Raw genomic sequence first — 18,424 nt, forward strand, 5'->3', positions numbered from 1 at the left:
CAACTTCAAAGCTTAACAACCTCAAACCTACTGCTAATTTTAAAAACAATTTAAAAGTTAACTCCTAGAAACTTTAATTAGACTTCTGTGAATCAATCAAATTTTTATAAACATAATAAAAACATAACACCAATAAACAACATAAAAACAGAAATCAGAGAGGATACATCAAAGAGTTGCAGTTCTTTGATAAATGTGGAATATAATCACACATTCATGAAATCCAATCATCCTGTTCTGCTAAAACAGCAGGTAAGGATACACCTCACCGACAACACCTCCCAAACCACCAGCATGTCTGAATTTGACAATCAGACAAGTGTTTACGATCAGGGTGAGAAACACAGCTGATTATATTTTATAGCTCAAATTCTGAGTAAATACAAAACCTATATGTAAAACCTATATAAACACATTTTAGCCAGTTCTCAGTTACAAAAGTAGCTCAAATATCACTCCAGTGTGCTCCAATACAGCCAATACAGACTTAGAGTTTAAAAAAAGGCACAAAGTATCTGATACACACACAGATTATTAAGTGTTTATTATTTTTACACTGTAAACACAACCCCAATTACTCTATATGAACACAACTGCAGTGTTTCTAAATAAGACACTGATTACATATAAAAACATCCATCACTTATAATAATAATTATAATATAGCAATATTGTCATTGTTCTTTATCGTTTTATTCAGTGCTCAACACCAGTAATTATTTTTGTATCGTTTCTAATATTACCACTCGCTTCATCCCTAACTCCTAACAAACCAAATTTTATGAACAATTTTGAAGCTAAAGGTTACAGCCTATAAACTTTAACTAGACAAATTTTAATCAATTAACTAACTTTATTTTCACAAGCTAAAAAACACAAATAAACAACATATAAACAGAAATCAGAAAGGATTCATCAAAGAGTTGCAGTTCTTTGATAAATGTGGAATATAATCACACATTCATGAAATCCAATCATCATGTTCTGCTAAAACAGCAGGTAAGGATACACCTCACCGACAACACCTCCCAAACCACCAGCATGTCTGAATTTGACAATCAGACAAGTGTTTACGATCAGGGTGAGAAACACAGCTGATATATTTCATAGCTCAAATTTTGAGTAAATACAGAAAAGAAATGTAAAACCTATATAAACACACTTTAGCCAGTTCTCAGTTACAAAAGTAGCTCAAATATCACTCCAGTGTGCTCCAATACAGCCAATACAGACTTAGAGTTTTAAAAAGGCACAAAGTATCTGATACACACACAGATTATTAAGTGTTTATTTTATTTACAACATAAACACAACCCCAATTACTCTATATGAACACAACTGCAATATATGCTTTCAATATAACTCAATTATTCACTATAAACTCCACCACACATCCTGATGATGTACAACAGCATATTAAATTCTTGATCATGCGTCTCCGAAACTAACAGTATTTATATAGTTCCTCCTAAACAACAAACTACGTCTCTTTTCTGGCCTTTAAGTTGTGGTGGACGGTTGTATTAGGTGGGTAATAACTTGAAGAGCATTCAGGCGGCATAAGAGGTCAGCAGAGCTTAAACTGCAGAGCAAAACAAAAACTATTGAAAAACCTCAAAACATTAAAGCAACATGGTGCGCCGGCAAACCAGTCAAATCCATGTAAACCACAGAACTGCATTTAGAAGCTGACGTTTCCACATTTTAACCAACACTTATTAAAACCACAAACCAAGACTCATCACCTGAGAGCCCAGCGTTAATAGAAGTGCATCAGCCAATCAGCAAAGACACTTTTAAAAGTATAGGATACGTAACAGCTGCTTACAGCGGATGTAGCCTGGGCGGAATGACTACACAATGACGGCGGGTGACGTGACGCAGCCTATATGCAAATAAAGGAGGCCAGGAGCCAATAGGAAAGTTTTAGGAATTGCACAAGGGGGCGCAGTTCCGAGCCCCTGGTGTGCAGGACGGGAAGCCCTGTGGCGTTTGTTTGTGTGCCATGTGCAAAAGCTTATTCATCCAGCCGCACGGTGCCACACGTCACTTCATATCCAAAAATGAAAAATTGTATTATCATAACATCAGAATCAAACCCCCATTAAACTCAACCGAAAACACCTCCACCTTCTTCAACACCAACCGCAACAAATCAGACAGGACCCATCAAGCAGTCACAGCTCTTTAAAAAACACGGAATATAATTACATGTTCATTAAAACCCATCATCACAGCCTGCAGCCTGAGCACTGAGACAGCAGGTAAGAACACACCTCCCTGAAAACACCTTACCTGAGCTGCTGCATCCGGCTCTGACAAACAGAAGAGTGTTTACGCTCACGGTGAGGAATCCCGCCACAATTTCACCGCATACTTTTGCTCTAATCTATAAAACTAATCTATAACCCAAATCTATAATCTTAATCTATAAACCTAATCTATAACCCAAATCTATAATCTTAATCTATAAACCTAATCTATAATCTTAATCTATAACCCTAATATATAATCCTAATCTATAAACCTAATCTATACACCTAATCTATAAACCTAATATATAAACCTGAATCTATAAACCTAAATCTATAAACCTAATTTATAACCCTAATCTATAATCTTAATCTATAAACCTAATCTATAACCCAAATCTATAATCTTAATCTATAAACCTAATCTATAATCCTAATCTATAACCCTAATATATAATCCTAATATATAAACCTAAATCTATAAACCTAAATCTATAAACCTAATCTATAACCCTAATCTATAATCTTAATCTATAAACCTAATCTATAACCCTAATCTATAATCTTAATCTATAACCCTAATCTATAATCTTAATCTATAAACCTAATCTATAATCTTAATCTATAACCCTAATATATAATCCTAATCCATAAACATAATATATAAACCTAATCTATAATCCTAATCTATAACTGAATTGAGCTTCTGAATCTCACTGAACCAAACTGGACTTCACTGCAGTAAAGTTCTGATCCAGAATAACGTGCAGAACATTTACACTAGGATTATTTGCACAGCTGTACAGATGTTCATTCTCTGTAAATGTTTATATCATCATATCTGTACAGAGTAGTTTGTATATAGATGTCTTCTCGGGTCATATATGGATATGCAGTCTTCATATTTGTATTCAGATTTCTGATACTTTTAATACTTTTTAACATATTTTTCTTTATTCTATTTATTGTTTAGTGTATTTTTCTCTCTCAGTGTAAAACTTTACTTGTTGACAGTCTGTGTGTTTGTTACATGTCATCTTTGTGTTGCTCTCAAGTCAAATTCATTGTATGTGAAACAAACTTGGCGAAATAAAGAGATTCTGATTCTGGTGGAGGATTCAGGAGACTGGGCCTGGCATCTCATTGGGTTGAACTACAACCCACCTACATATACAATTCTATACATTCACTTTTACTCATAAACCCACATATTTATTTAGATTTTAATGAGTGATGATCATCTATTAAAAAGTTTACCTGCATTAATCACAACAGTATTCTGTGGTTAATTATTCTTGATCACAGAATAAAATGCTAGCATGTACTTTCTCAAACCAGCTCGAGGCGTCTGTTCTTTTATATATATATATATATTTATATAATATCTCAGAGGAGTTTTGAGAGCTTTAATAGAGAAAATAAAGGGAAGATAAATGGAAGGGTCTGTCTTTGGGCTGGATTGAGCGATTTTAGAAGGTTTAATCCATATTTAAACTAAAATAAAGTCAAAATCCTGCATCCTCTGAGCTCCACAGTGGTGACGCGGCTGTGTTTACATCCCTGGATTCAACTACTAAAAAAGCCAAACATTAACTTTTCACTAAAAACAAAATATTGCATAAAATTTAACAGATGAATCATAATAATCTCAAAATCTATTCTTAACTCTAAAAGCAGATCAGACAGGATTCATCAGAGAGTTGCAGTTCCCTGATAAATGCGGAGTATAATCACACACTCATTGAATCCAATCATCATGTTCTGCAGCCTTATCTCTAAGGCAACAGGTAAGGATGTACCTCACTGACAATACCCCTCACCCCGCGGCTCGTCTGGACTTCCAAAACCCAAAAGTATTTACAGTCACGGTGAGGAATATCAGCACTTTTCACAACATGCTTTTAAACTATTATTTTCCTAAAATTATTTATTTGCTGAAAAATATCAACATAATAAAAACTGAAGCTTCTAAAGGGTCAATTTTACACATTAAAACACGATTTCGACTCACGGATTTGCATAAATTAACATAAAGAAACACGGAGCGTCCCGATTGGTGGATTTCTAAAAAGCCGTAGCGCTTGACTTTAAGCTTCATTTTTAACAGTTAAAACTCTGCTTTCTCATGAAATGCTGTAGGATCATGTTTCCTGTCTGATTAACAGTAAAATAATAGGAAACTATGAGGGGAAAGGCAGAGCTTTCACACTTACTCCATGTTTACGGGCCTGCTAGTGCCGTAGCTGAGCTCGTGAGGCCCCCCGCGCTCCAGCCTCTCCACCGTTAGCAGATCTTTATGGTGTAAAACTGAATGTCCGTGTAGTTAAAAGATAAACCTCAGAAGAAGCATTGATGCATCGGCCTGGCTTAAATATTTTAAATAAGTAGGTCTGACCTGTTTGCATCACAGTGGGCAGAACTAGGCGGTGGTGTTTTGTGACTCTGTCGTAATTGTGATGCTATGCTACGAGGACTGTGAGCCAGCAGTCAACACTTCACTAAGAAACGGCTGTCTTTAAATGTAAAATGCACGGAGCCTTTACAGTATCATGGTAAATTAATATTGAGAGATATAAACTGTACCCTCAATTTAATAAATCAATCCTTTAATTGAACTGGGGTTAAACTAGTTCATTACATGTTTAAATGAAGTGGCTGCGATTGTTTTAAATCTCTAAATATTATTTAAGTCTGTAAATAATATGTTATATATTGATCAGTAATAATATTTCTCACAATCGGCAAAAAAAACAACATCGATTTTCTATAAACATAGAAAGTGAACGTGTGTCTTTGGCGCCACCCGGAGGACAAGAGCTTGTACTGCAGCCTCGCTGAATGACTTAGAATCCGTACTATTACTAACTATAAAGTTTTTACTGTGAATATAGCTAGTATATCGTTTATTTCTGTTATATTTCATTCATTTTACAATATATATATTTTGTTACTCGGTGTATAAAAATAAATAGCTAGCCAGCTATGTATTTGTGTCCCGAAATGCGACGTTTTAAACGTTTCTTTTTTCTTCTGTGTGTATTTAGATAGCTACTCAACTTACTGTGTTTGCGTTGCCTCTTATTTGAGGTATAATTACTGGATACTAAACTGGTTTATTATTTTATAATGTTTCCGCGCGGTGGTGATGCGTCGGTTATTAGCTAGAACCCAAATTAGGACTGCTTCCGGTAAAAATAAAAACAAAACACAGTCGAGGAGACCAGATTACAAATACTCATTAAAATGTTCATTTTCAGACAGTTTACCATCTAAACTAACTATAATAACAACAACAACATCACGATATATTCGTTTAATTTGCCGCGTGCAGCACCTTATAAACGATAACCCCCCCGGTCGCCGCAAGGTAGCGTGGCCGAGCGGTCTAAGGCGCTGGATTAAGGCTCCAGTCTCTTCGGGGGCGTGGGTTCGAATCCCACCGCTGCCAGATCATCTTTTTGTTTCCGTACTTTGAAAAAGATTATATTTTAACACCAAAATAAGCCCCGATCACAAGCTCAGCGCTCAGAAACTACATTTCAGTATCAGCTAATGTTGGGTGTACGATTGATTGCGTCACCAAAACCTCCACAAAATAAAGGCCTTTAGCTTTATTTGGGCAGCGGGGGAATCTGAGCAGTGCTTAACCTGTGCAGTATATGAACGCAGCCGTTGTACAGTCTTTCTGCTCCGGTCAGTGTGGAAGTAATAAGCCTAATTCTGGTGCATCCATACATTCATGAAGCACGCCGCCATTTTGTTTGTTTCCGAGTCTCCTTCACTGGCCAAACAGAAGGCCCTGCAGGACGGCCGCGTGCCGCCGCGTGCCGCCGCTTTCTATAAACATGTTTTACTGAATCTTTTAAACCATTCTCGATCAGTCTGAAAGCATTAACAGGTCCCAGAACCGCTCAGAAGGCAGCAGCAGGTGCAGCTCTCCATCTTCTCCCGCTGCCCCGATGCTGCAGCCTGCTGGTCTTATTCGCCTTTTTTCCGCACCCGTATTCCGACCATTGCAGCCTCTCATTGGCTGACGGCTCGCCCGTGCTGCGCGCTAGCCAATAGTGGCGAAGAGTGCGGAGCGCTGCTAGCCAATCGCGATCGAGGGTGGGCGGTACAGCGTCGAATGCGGGTGGGGCAGAATCCGTCACCCGTATGACGAGTGACGTCAGCGAGCCATCTTTGTTCCCTTAATCCAAAGCATCTTATTTTTATGTACAATAGTGACGGAGAGGCGAGTTCGCTGAAGCTCCGGTCATTTTATAAACGGGATATCACGCGACAGGAGGCTCAGACACCTGCGGGAATACGTTTGCGATCGGGATTAACGAGAACAAAAAAAAAAAATTAAATAAAAATAAAATTAAAATCGAGGCGAAGAGGAAAAAACGCCCGCGGCAGATCAGCCATCTCGAAATCTGACCGTTCCCCGGGACCTGTATCTATATCACTGCACACAAACCTCAGTGAGAAATGTAAGTATATTTTTAAATTATTAGAATTTAATTGTAATATTTTAGAATTGTTGTTATTTTGCGTTTCGCTGCTTAAAAAAAAAACCCAATAATTAAAATAATAATATACATCAGCTCATATTTATATTCACATCGTGCTTTTTAAGATGTTTGCTGCTGATTTTAGTGCCTGTTGGTTATTCACCGAGCGCGAGTCAGCACCAGCTAATAGCGCCTATAAATAGGCTAATTATAGGCAGCTCTGCCGATGTGCTCGGAGCAGATGGCCTGAGACACAATAGACACACGCATCTGCTTAAAATCGCCCAATCTGGGCAGAAATACTGTCTAAAATTGAGCAATATTTAATTTACAGCCAATTGTTCTCAGTTTGAACGACGGTGGCTGTGAAGCACGCCTGCTGGACTGGCCATGGCGGGCAGCCCTGTGAGGATGTCCGCTGTTTTTACTGAAGATTGAGCCTCATTAAAGCACGAAACAGGGCTCCAGCAGCCCGAGGCCTCTTACTCAGTCGCTCCTCCGGACCGGGCCGGTCTGAGGGGGTGCTGAGGAGCGGGTGCTGGGCTGCACGCGGTGTGTTTGGTTAATGGGGGTGGGTGCTGTGCTGGGCTGGGCTGTGCTGGGCTCAGTTTTCTTTGGGAATCATCTTCATCATCTTCATCATCTTCATCATCATCATCATCATCAGAGATGCAGGCAGGGTTTACACGACTGGGCTGTGACCAAATGGCTGGCGCGATGGGCTCGTGCTATCTAGGCTCTCCTGCAAGAGAAGATGGCCGTGCTGCTCTTTCCATTGCTCTCCAGCACACACACACACACACACACACACACACACACACACACACACACACACAGTGTTCATGCAACCCGGGTTAAATAACCCCAACCCTCTCCCCTCTGCACGGGTCATCTGAGCAGGGCAGTGTAGCTTCAGCTGGTGTGCTCCACGAAAATCACGCACGCGCCTTATTGCATTGTTATAACGGGTTATAACGGGTTATATATGTATATGTATATATATGTGTGTGTGTGTGTGTATGGCCTGTTAGTGTAATGTGAATCCCTCATTGGTTTATTGGTGTTGAAAATGACCTGCTCTGCTGAAGTAAGTGTGTGTGTGTGTGTGTGTGTGTGTGTGTGTGTGTGTTGCATGTGACGCACATAAATGCAGGCCTGTTGTGGGTGGGGTGTTGGCCCTGGCTTCTTCTCTGACCCTACATGCTGGTCCAGTCTGATGAGCATCACACAGCCGGGCATTTATGTGAGTGTGTGCTGACTGTGTGAGTGCACCGCATGAGCAACTGGTTCCCGAGCCAAATTGCGGGTCCTGTTGACCACGATAAGCAGTGTAGCGGGACAATAGGATGGGCTCAGGGGTAGTGGGTTATGAGAAATGACCGCCAGCCAGGGCCAGCTGACTGCTGGACACTGTTCAGTGAGGTTAATTGGATCGAGCCGCACATTTTCATCCAGTTAGTGCAGGCGATGGGAGTGTGTAGACTTTACTACCTGGGTTTGTAGGTCCAGCAGCCCAGGTTGGGCACTGTCGAGCCCTGGTTGTAGGCCCCACCGGGCAGGGAGCCTGCTTTGAACTGGCTCTCTGAAACACGGCCCTCCTTTGTAGTGTTACAGAACAAGCCTTTGTGGCTCGCTCATTGTGTGTGGACTTCAGGCCCGGAAGCTGAGGCGAGTGGACTAATAGCCATCTTAGACGGAGCTGCTGGTGATTCCTCTGCTCAGTGAAGGTGACAGTGGGCAGGATTTGGTGTCTAAATATAGGCAGTTGTGAAGGAGAGGCTGAAATAGAAGCGGAGGTCAGAGGGGAAACGCTGCGCTGGCAGAAGGAAGGGCCTTCATCAGCTTTCGGTGTGCTCGCTTGTCCTCCCGTCTCACCTGTCCTGCCCTGTTCTGCCCTGTCCTGTGGAACAGAAAGGAGAAAGTGTGTGAATGTGTGAAGAAGACTGTGTGCTGTGGTTTGTGGGGGGATTAGACGTGAGCGGCTCTCAGAGGTGACCTTTATACAGAGTTTTGTCTCCTCCTGGTGGCCAAGCAGGCAAACTGCAGCTGCTGTGTGCTTTCTGAGAGATGCCACAGACCAGTATCAGCAAAAAAAAAAAAAAAAAAGGCTGGATGGGATATCAGATGGACACGATCAATAAATCTGATCTGATGAATCAGCACAGAGTGTGTGTGTGTGTGTGATTTTACAGGGCCCATATCATGGGAAACCTAATATTCCTCACATTTGGTGAAGCCTCTTTTGTTAAAGACACGGTTCACTCCCCAGCCCATACATGGACATGTGCACGTATGTCTGTGATGTCACAAAACCCATCACACATTAGCCCCGCCCATTCACGTTGAAGGTGTAAGTCAGGTGTAGGTCACATTGTCACATTTTTGAATGATGCCTAATACAGTGTAGCCGGCCAGAGCTCATTTGCATATGTGTCTTAAAGGCACGGGACAGTCACATGACTTTTATTGTTTGTTTGTTTGTTTGTTTATTTATTAAAGGACTCGTTATTAAATAAAACTAATATTGTGGATGTGATGAGCTAACACATGATGTGCCGTGTGGCCCTTCTTGACAGTACCCTCATTCTCCAGGCCTGTTATACAGTACAGTAATTGCACAGTAATTCCTGCAGGGTTTAGTTTCTCGTCAGGGTTCTCGCCACGCTGATCACAGGAAGCGTTTCACAGCCACGTCACGAAGACCTCACGATCACACGCAGCCGCTCAGACCCGTTTGACTCACAGCGCATCTGACAGCCGCTTTACCCACAGCCAGCGCGTCCTTCAGAGGACTCTTCACCTCGGGCGTCTCTGCCTGCTTAATAGAGCCATGCCAGAAACAGTAGTAGTGTCTGTGTTTATTGCTCACATGAAAGACAAGTTTATTTAAGTTTGTGATATTAATGTTTTTTTTTTTGTTTTGTTTTGTTTTTTGATGGACAGGTCTGCCCCAGGCCCCGCCGGCGCCCCCGCCCCAGAGGGAGGGAACCAGGCTCCCCCAAACCTGACCAGCAACCGCCGCTTACAGCAGACACAGGCCCAGGTGGACGAGGTGAGTGACCCCTGTTGAAAGCTGCTGATCTACAAATCAAAATATGACGTCATGAATATGTTTGTATTAGATTGTATTATTTCTTTATTAGATCATATTATTTCTTTATTCAATTATATTCACACACATATTAATGGCTACAAGCAAAAGAGAACAAAATTAGATGGTAAAGGTAATAAAAAGGGAAAGATTAAAAAAAGAAGGGAATAAAAATGCTAAATATATTCAATAATTAATGATAATAAATGCATTAAAGTAAATAAGTACTATTAAAATTGTGTCAATGACATAATTATTTTTTTATTTATTTTGTTTTTAGATAAAGATCATTCCCAGGCTGCCCAGAATGATAAAATATTATGTTCTGAATTTGAAAAAAAAAAAATAATAATATAATATAATAAAATACATAAAATAAAAATAAGTAAATAAAAACTATATAAACTTGAAGAATAGGCGATATATAATATTTAATCCTCTGTTGATGGGAAGAAGCTCCCGAGATTACAGGCAGCCATACATCCCGGACGCGCGTGATGTTTATGGTAATGTGTTGACGAGCCGGACGCTGTTTGTCTGTCTGCAGGTGGTGGACATCATGCGTGTGAACGTAGATAAGGTCCTTGAGCGAGATCAGAAGCTTTCGGAGCTGGACGACAGGGCCGACGCGCTGCAGGCTGGAGCCTCGCAGTTCGAGACCAGCGCCGCCAAGCTGAAGAATAAGTACTGGTGGAAGAACGCCAAGGTAAACAACACACACACACACACACACACACACACAGTATCTGCAGACTAGACACGAGTGCTGTTTCCCGCATCAGATACAGACTGAACCCCAGAGATCTCCAGTTTATGAGGGTTGCTGGTCGGATTCGCCTCGCGTTGTTTCAGCTCATTAAACCGCAGCTTTATCCAGCAGTACCTGCTCTGAATGATCCATAATGAATTCATTAGTAGACTGAACTCCAGAATTGCTTTTACAGTCTGCCCTGCCTCTTCCTCCTCTCTCTGCAGATGATGATTATCCTGGGGGTGATATGCGTGATTGTGCTCATCGTCATCATCGGTAAGGCAACAGTCCTGCACTTCATTATGTAACATGTAGGAGGAAGTAGGGGTGTAACCACGCTCATGTTTTTATCCTGGATCGGATTTTCTCTTCTGAAGTTCGATATTTGAATTAATTTGAGTGTTTTGGTTCTGAAGAGCTCCAGTTATTAATGTTCTACACAGATAAATTCTCAGGTAGAACTGTAGGCTGTCAAAAAAAATAAAATCAGATGAGTTACGGAAATGAGGCCGGTGACCGTCTGAGCACCCAGTGTTTGTTAGCAATTTTAGCCTAGCACTTAGCTCCATTTGTACACTAATGAAGCACATCGCAGATTAGTGCTGGGCGTTATGACCTCAGATAACCTCAATTGAGATCAAAAAATCGATTAATTGAAGGTTTTACCTATACCTTGTAGAAGCTGCTGGAGTTGCTCAGTTGGCTCTGGGTTTGAACTCTCCTCCATGTCGCAGGCTGGTCGCATGTGGTAGTGTGTTTATAGGCAGACAGTACATGAACACAGACACATTGGGGAAATGTACGACAGAATTATCGAAAATTAGATTACATTGATTATGTTGATCAGTTCCGGGTCTGAATTACGATTTAGTTTTTTACAATTTCACTTTCGATTAATTGCCCAGCCCTCCGCCAGATACCAACATGTCTTGGCTGAAATTTCTTCTGGAAGAGTGTGAATTTCTGCTGGTCACATGACTCGAGAACATGCGGTCATTCCTTACAGTTCACAACCAGCAGCTGACCGTTAAACCAGTCAGTATCAGTGAAGCACTTTTGTCAGCTAGGAGTGCTCAGTCCTGATCCTGCAGATCTGCCACTCTGAAGAGCCGACACACCTGACCCAGGTGTGCAGGATCTGAACTCTGCTGGGTGGTGGATGTTCAGCATGGCTTGGAGATAATGATTGAATTTGATATTATTATATTTTATGACCATTTCACAGTATAACAGGATCTGCTGCTACCAACATCAACTGGGCTGTTTTAAATAATTGTAATAATTGTTATATTGTAATAATTGACTGTTTTTGTTTTTATTTCTGTTTACTTTTTGTAAACATAGAAAACATATGAGTGAAATTTACAGTAATAAATGTGTTTGTATGGAATTTAAACTGTTCTTTGGAAACAATCTGAAGTATTAAGAGCACATGGACATAGGCCTCTCTATTTGATGGGAATTATATGTTGGAAATAATGATTATAATATACCAAATAAATTGTTAAAAATATCTGAAAAACAGATGATAAGGAAAGCGCTTTCCAGAACTGTGTAACGCTGCGTAACCCTAATCATATTAGTACCGCCTCAGTCCACATGCTTCTCTACCTTTCAGTGACACTTCTATATCTCTCAGCTTGTCCAGAAATGCTTGTAAAACCGTGCCCTTCATGTTGTGGCTCAAATACAAATTCCACCTCCCAGCTGTAGGGGGACCCCAAGAGCAGGAAATGCCAATTTTTCAAATAATGCTGCTTTAAGATGAATATAAGCTAGATGAGCTCTGTTCTGATTGGCTGTGGATACATTCAGAAAGCACTGGGAGCTGCAGTGGGCTGGGCTAATCTGTGCTAGGCTGAATAGATAGAGATATGTGAATAGAGCTGATTCTCGTGATATCAGAGAAACGGTAACCTCAAAACGGGCTAATTTTCTCCATATAAAGACTGTATGGGATATAGTGTATATTGCTATAAACATTTCAAATTCTTAATTTTCCATGATTTGTAAAGGTTTTCCACTAACATCTTTTTAATAACTCTGCGTCTTCTTTTCTTTTGTCTTCCAGTCTACTTCAGCACCTAAAGGCCAACGCTCCTGCCCCAAGTCTGTGCTCATGACCACCCGATTTACAACAGCTGAATTATCTACCCCCGCAAAGAGTGTAAATCTCTCCCCTCGATGAACCCTGTAACACCACCGCCACCACCCCTCCTCCTCCTCCTCCTCCCGAACCTAGATCAACCCCACCCCACCCCCACAGCGGGACCCCAGTCTCTCCGTCCATCCCCACGTCCGGCCGTCTGTCCTGTCCATCCATCCTGTTGTGAGTGTGTGGTCGTGTCTCCTCTGTAAATACCCCTCCTGCCCCCTTGTTGCGCTGTTTTCTGAAATATCCTTCACAAAAATATCCTTCAATTACAAAGCGAGCGGCGACCATTGGGCATACTTACAATCGACGGTGATTATGTGATCATATATATATATATATATATATATATATATGCACACATATACAAATATATGTATACAAATTGTCCTTTGTAGACTTTTATTCTGAAAAACCCTTTTTTGTAGTTTGTGTGTGCGTGAATGTGTGCATTTGTAATTTTTTTATTTATTTATTTATTTATTTATTTTTGTACGACTCCTTTCGCTTCGGACTTGACGAAACTGCCTACAGATCTGTGTTTATATATATATATATTGCACGTTCTCGTTCTCTCTCTCTCTCTCTCTCTCTCATTCATTCGCCGTCCTCCTCCCTCTCCATCTGCTTACTGTTGCTCAGTGAGTTCTAGTGTGTGTGGGGTTTTATTATTTTTTTTAAACTCCTTAAATCGAGGTACGAAATCTAGACCTTTCCTTCCAAACGTGACTATCAGATCCACTCAGCATGCCACTCTTCACTTTTTTTTCTTCTTCTTCTTCTATTTTCTTATCAACGATAGACTCGTAGCCTTTACTTTTTTTCTTCTTCTTGGTAAAAGAAAAACTGCCACAAAATGATTTGGACCAATGTCTGTAGATGTCTTTATTTTTTCAACGTCTTTTAGTGTCTTATCTCTTAAACATTCCTTTGTAGCAGTGTAGGAGTATGCTGCCTATGACGATGCATGCAGACGTACAGGGCGCGGCTGACGTAGGAAAATCGGGGGAAAAAAACGCTGTAGCCGTAGACGCGAAATGACGACCGATTCACCGATGTGACCCGCTGCGCTGCGAACCGCGGTCACGTTTAACAAAAATCAGTGGTTTGGAAGCACGCAGGCGGCGGCTGTCGTTCGCATCGGACTCTAAAGCTGGATTAGACGCTAATTAGGGCCGACATCAAAGCCAGAGATGATTAATAAACAGATAAAAGGGGAAACAATCATGCACAAGAACCTCGTTTTTGATGGCGCTTTTTAACTTGACTGGTTTAGAGCGAGGCAGAAGCGCGCCGACGTGCCGCTCTCTCGAATCCGAATCCCCGCACAGACACACACCCGTCCACAAGTACAACCAAGCCGAAACATCGCCAGCACAATGAGCTCAGCGGTAAAGCACACTGGTTGTACTGGTTGCACTGGTTGTACTGGGGTGAGTCGGTTGCTGGAGCTGCGGTCCTGCCTCACTTTGTCTTATTAAATAGAGATAATGCCTTTTTGTTCGTTTTTTTTAAAAGTAGAAATAGATTATATTTGTATTCAGAGTATTTTAGGTGTGTGTGTGTGTGTGTGTGTGAGTGTGAGTGAGACGCAGGCAGAAAAGGGACCAGATCATTCAGGACTTTTATTTGCTGCGCTGTGTGTGTGTGTGTGTTGGTTTTAGCTCTGTAGTTTATACACTGCCAAGCACCTGGGGGGTGTTTTTTTTTCTTTCTCTCTTTATGTTCGCAGAGCCCCCCTCCCCCTTCCCCTCCCCAACCCCACCCTCTCAGAATTACCCATCATCCTTCAGTGCTCCGGTCACATAGGCCCAATCTGTCAGCATCAAATGAGCCAGTGATGATGTGTGCAGCCACACGTGATCACACACACACACACACACACACACATATATATATATGCAGTCCCTATCTAGACACCTTCATTCACTGAGGGACGCATTCTGCTCTGCCATATTATTACTCTCTCTCTCTCTCTCTCTCTCTCTCTCTCTCTCTCTCCACCCCCTCTCTTATTTGCACAGTTGGCTCCTGTATATTAGCCACTCCATCCAACCAGATTAGGCGGCTCAGACCGCTCGCTCACAGGACCTAAAGTGAGGGCCGTGGATCAGCTGATTGATTTTGTCAGTGGGTGGAGCCAGCTAGTCAGCATGGGCGGAGCCAGCTGCTCCGTGGGTGTGTCTTCGGCATGTAAACGACCTGTTTCGGCGTTCCTGTTCGGCCATAAATCCGAAACAGGTCAGTTCTCAGGTATAACACAGCACCCTCCAAGCAAAACAAGGACAGTTTGGACCAGGTCTGGAGCTTCCTGATCTCCCCTGCTGTTCCAGAGTCAGTCATCCAAAAAAAAAAAACAACAAAAAAAAAAACATCTCTGTCTATGGCCTTAGAACATTTCCCCCCTGCCCGAGTCATTCCTCCCGCCGCTCCTCCTGTTCCTCCTACTCGTTATCCCACCCGGTTAGAGCAAAACTAATTTCAAGGAAAATGACCAAAGACCATATTGTCTTGCTTATGCTGCCAACTGCCATCAAAAACAGGTTTCGAGACGTTCTCCCCCTCTCTGGTTCAAAAGAAGCGCTCAAAGCCCCGATCTGCTGGCATTCACAGGTCATCCGACGTATTTTACTTGAATTAGGAGGTAGCGATAGCAAAGTCAAGGGAGTGGATCTAATTAGAGCCTAAAGCCAGACAAAAGCAAGGCCGACGCCGATTCATGCCCAGACCTGGCCCGGTCTTCACCTACGACGATAGCACAGCTCCTTTATTTCCGTCTTATTTCTGTGACGCCGAGTCTGAAACTAAACATTTATCTGTAGCTGTTACCATAAATAAATATATATAAATATATATAAATAAAAAATACACGAATCAACAAAATCTGTATCGTCTGGTGTTGTACTGTGGGAGACATCTGGGGGGACGGGGGTCCAGTTTCTTTAGTTTTTTCCCAGGTTCACCCAAATCTGAAATTATCCGAAAGAATTGACGGAATTACGGACACTGAAATTAAAGGGGTGGAATTGACCGGAAAGCATGTGATGGGGTGGGACTCGCTCGTACACGACACTGGACAAATCACGACGTGTCCCCGAAGTGACGAACGCGCAACGAGGAGGACTAATAAAACTTGATGTGTGTGTGTGTGTGTGAGTGTGTTTTCTGTTGGAATCTTTTTACGCTCTTCTTTCCGTGCGTACGCGCGAGTACGAAGCCATTACTTTGTGTCGCTGTTTATTCCTTTGAGTGTGTGGACGGAGGGGAACGGGCGCGGGTGGTCCCGCGTGCGTCCGTCCCGCTGAAGTTAGTGCGCCTTCTTCACTGGAGGGACCAAAAGGGGGTGCCGTAACTTCAGCGGAGCGGCTATGAATCCATAACGGTTAATTGTCCATCACACAGTTTATTTACGTTGACCTGCTGTAAAAAAGCAGCAACAACAAACAACAACAAACAAACAAAAATAATGTTTACTTTATTTTCTCGTTATTTTCCGAGCAGAAATGAGTCGAGGCCTATCGGTGGCACTTCAGGGCACAGTGGGACAGCCTGCTTCTGCTTTTTGTGAAAGAGGACTTTTATTTTGTTATTTTACGTCGCTTTATGCTTATTTTTTTAAAGGCGAGAATGAGATCATAGAAAATGTAATAACGGAAACTGACGCCGGCCTCATTAAAGGGGCGGGCAAATAAACAAAAACAACAAGAAAAAAAACGATGTGTACAGAAAGCACGACAACAGCAGTTCACGTAGATGCCGTCGTTCAGAGTGGGGGTCGTCTCAAACAAAAAGGCCGGCTTTCTGAGTAGTGGGCGGAGCTAAAACAGATACTAAATGATGGAGGCTTTGCGTGAGCCTATAGAGTTTAGTACTGGTCAGTTAGACGGGCGTTGGAGTCGCTGTACTTGGTAACACTGTTCGTGTTTCGTTTTTCTTTATTTATTTAATTTAGGAAGGCTTGGGGAAAGGGATTTCGAGGAGCATTGCCTCTGCTCGGCCGGCCTCTTTTTTTTGTTTGTTTTTTGGAGGGATCGGGCTGGAAGAGCACGGGCAATGCGCTCCCCACACTCTTTGTTTTATTTATTTGCATACGTTCTGATGTCTTTATTTCCAGTGTTTTTGAATATTACAACCGGATGAGGTACCATGTGACAGGAAACCATTTGAGAACCAGACCTACATGGCAACAATTGTAGAGTAAATCTGTCAATGTCTAATTATATTGATGAACATCTTGGGAAAATATATATATAAATATACATATATATTGGAAAAAATGACAATTATGATGACCTGTGTTTATTGTTCCAAGTTAGAAATTAAAATGTGTGTGTGTTTGAAAAACAATGACATTAAACATAAATGAAATATATGATAAAAAAAAACATTTGGTCTGTGTTTATTATTTTCATCTGTCTTTTACACAGTCACTCGTTAGACATTAAGGAAATACAGTTATATATAGATATATAGATATGATGTGATACAAAGTGAGGTCATTACATTTATATACACCGATCAGCCATGACAGGTGAGATATATATATATATATATATATATATATTAGGCAGTGAGTGAACGTCAGTTCAGTTCTTGAAGGTGATGAAGCAGGAGAAATGGACAAGCGTAAGAATCTGAGACACTTTGACAAGAACCGAACTGTGATGTTCTAGATAAACGACTGGGTCAGAACATCTCCAGAACATCAGGCAGGTCACTGCCCAGAAGCTTGGTGTCTCTACTGAGCTCTAAACACATGAATAAATTAAATATATTTATATATATATAAATGTTAGTGGACACCCCTTCTAATGAATTAATGCATTCAGCTAATTTAAGCTGCACCCATTGCTGACACAGCTTATCTAGACCCTGTAGAGAAGAAGTACTGCCAATAGAATAGGACCCTCTGGAGCAGATCAACATCATGACCCTATTGGCTCCATGCTGCCTAATGCCAGGCGTGGGCTAGAGGGGTATAAAGCCCCCCAGCATTGAGGAGCTGTGGAGCAGTGGAAGAGCTGTGTTCTCTGTAGTGATGTCTTTAGATACGCGGTCAGTGTTTCTAATAAAGTGGCCAATGTGTCCAAGTACGCAGTCAAGTGTTTCTAATAAAGTGGCCAATGTGTCCAAGTACGCAGTCAAGTGTTTCTAATAAAGTGGCCAATGTGTCCAAGTACGCAGTCAAGTGTTTCTAATAAAGTGGCCAATGTGTCCAAGTTCGCAGTCAAGTGTTTCTAATAAAGTGGCCAATGTGTTCAAGTTCGCAGTCAAGTGTTTCTAATAAAGTGGCCAATGTGTCCAAGTACGCAGTCAAGTGTTTCTAATAAAGTGGCCAATGTGTCCAAGTACGCAGTCAAGTGTTTCTAATAAAGTGGCCAATGTGTCCAAGTACGCAGGCAGTGTTTCTAATAAAGTGGCCAATGTATCCAAGTACGCAGGCAGTGTTTCTAATAAAGTGGCCAATGTGTCCAAGTACGCAGTCAGTGTTTCTAATAAAGTGGCCAATGTGTGGAGATACGCGGTGGGTGTTTCTAATAAAGTGGCCGATGTGTGGAGATACGCGGTGGGTGTTTCTAATAAAGTGGCCGATGTGTGGAGATACGCGGTGGGTGTTTCTAATAAAGTGGCCGATGTGTGGAGATACGCGGTGGGTGTTTCTAATAAAGTGGCCGATGTGTG

General features: G+C 41.7%; 1 protein-coding gene and 4 non-coding genes across 6 annotated transcripts; 2 read left to right on the plus strand and 3 right to left on the minus strand.

The window, feature by feature from the left end:
- Window positions 1–153: 153 nt before the first annotated feature.
- Window positions 154–275, minus strand: LOC140537343 (U8 small nucleolar RNA). Its single transcript, XR_011977671.1, has one exon. It is a non-coding gene; the product is annotated as a U8 small nucleolar RNA (small nucleolar RNA).
- A 625-nt stretch (window positions 276–900) lies between these two features.
- Window positions 901–1,022, minus strand: LOC140537342 (U8 small nucleolar RNA). Its single transcript, XR_011977670.1, has one exon. It is a non-coding gene; the product is annotated as a U8 small nucleolar RNA (small nucleolar RNA).
- A 2,907-nt stretch (window positions 1,023–3,929) lies between these two features.
- On the minus strand, window positions 3,930–4,062 carry LOC140537341 (U8 small nucleolar RNA). Its single transcript, XR_011977669.1, has one exon. It is a non-coding gene; the product is annotated as a U8 small nucleolar RNA (small nucleolar RNA).
- Window positions 4,063–5,618: 1,556 nt separating this feature from the next.
- Window positions 5,619–5,700, plus strand: trnal-aag (transfer RNA leucine (anticodon AAG)). The gene has a single exon. It is a non-coding gene; the product is annotated as a tRNA-Leu (tRNA).
- Window positions 5,701–6,435: 735 nt separating this feature from the next.
- vamp2 (vesicle-associated membrane protein 2) lies at window positions 6,436–15,593 on the plus strand. 2 transcript variants are annotated; one of them, XM_072658771.1, is made up of 5 exons: window positions 6,436–6,727; window positions 9,692–9,800; window positions 10,387–10,545; window positions 10,815–10,866; window positions 12,662–15,593. In XM_072658771.1, coding segments are annotated over exons 1-5 (339 nt in total). In that variant the 5' UTR covers window positions 6,436–6,725; the 3' UTR covers window positions 12,679–15,593. The 2 variants fall into 2 exon arrangements, with proteins under 2 accessions (XP_072514872.1, XP_072514871.1); XM_072658770.1 differs by lacking the exon at window positions 6,436–6,727 and having other exon boundaries at window positions 9,684–9,800.
- The last annotated feature ends 2,831 nt before the right edge of the window (window positions 15,594–18,424 follow it).

Source organism: Salminus brasiliensis, chromosome 16 (assembly GCF_030463535.1).
Source record: "Salminus brasiliensis chromosome 16, fSalBra1.hap2, whole genome shotgun sequence".
Classification (NCBI taxonomy): domain Eukaryota; kingdom Metazoa; phylum Chordata; class Actinopteri; order Characiformes; family Bryconidae; genus Salminus; species Salminus brasiliensis.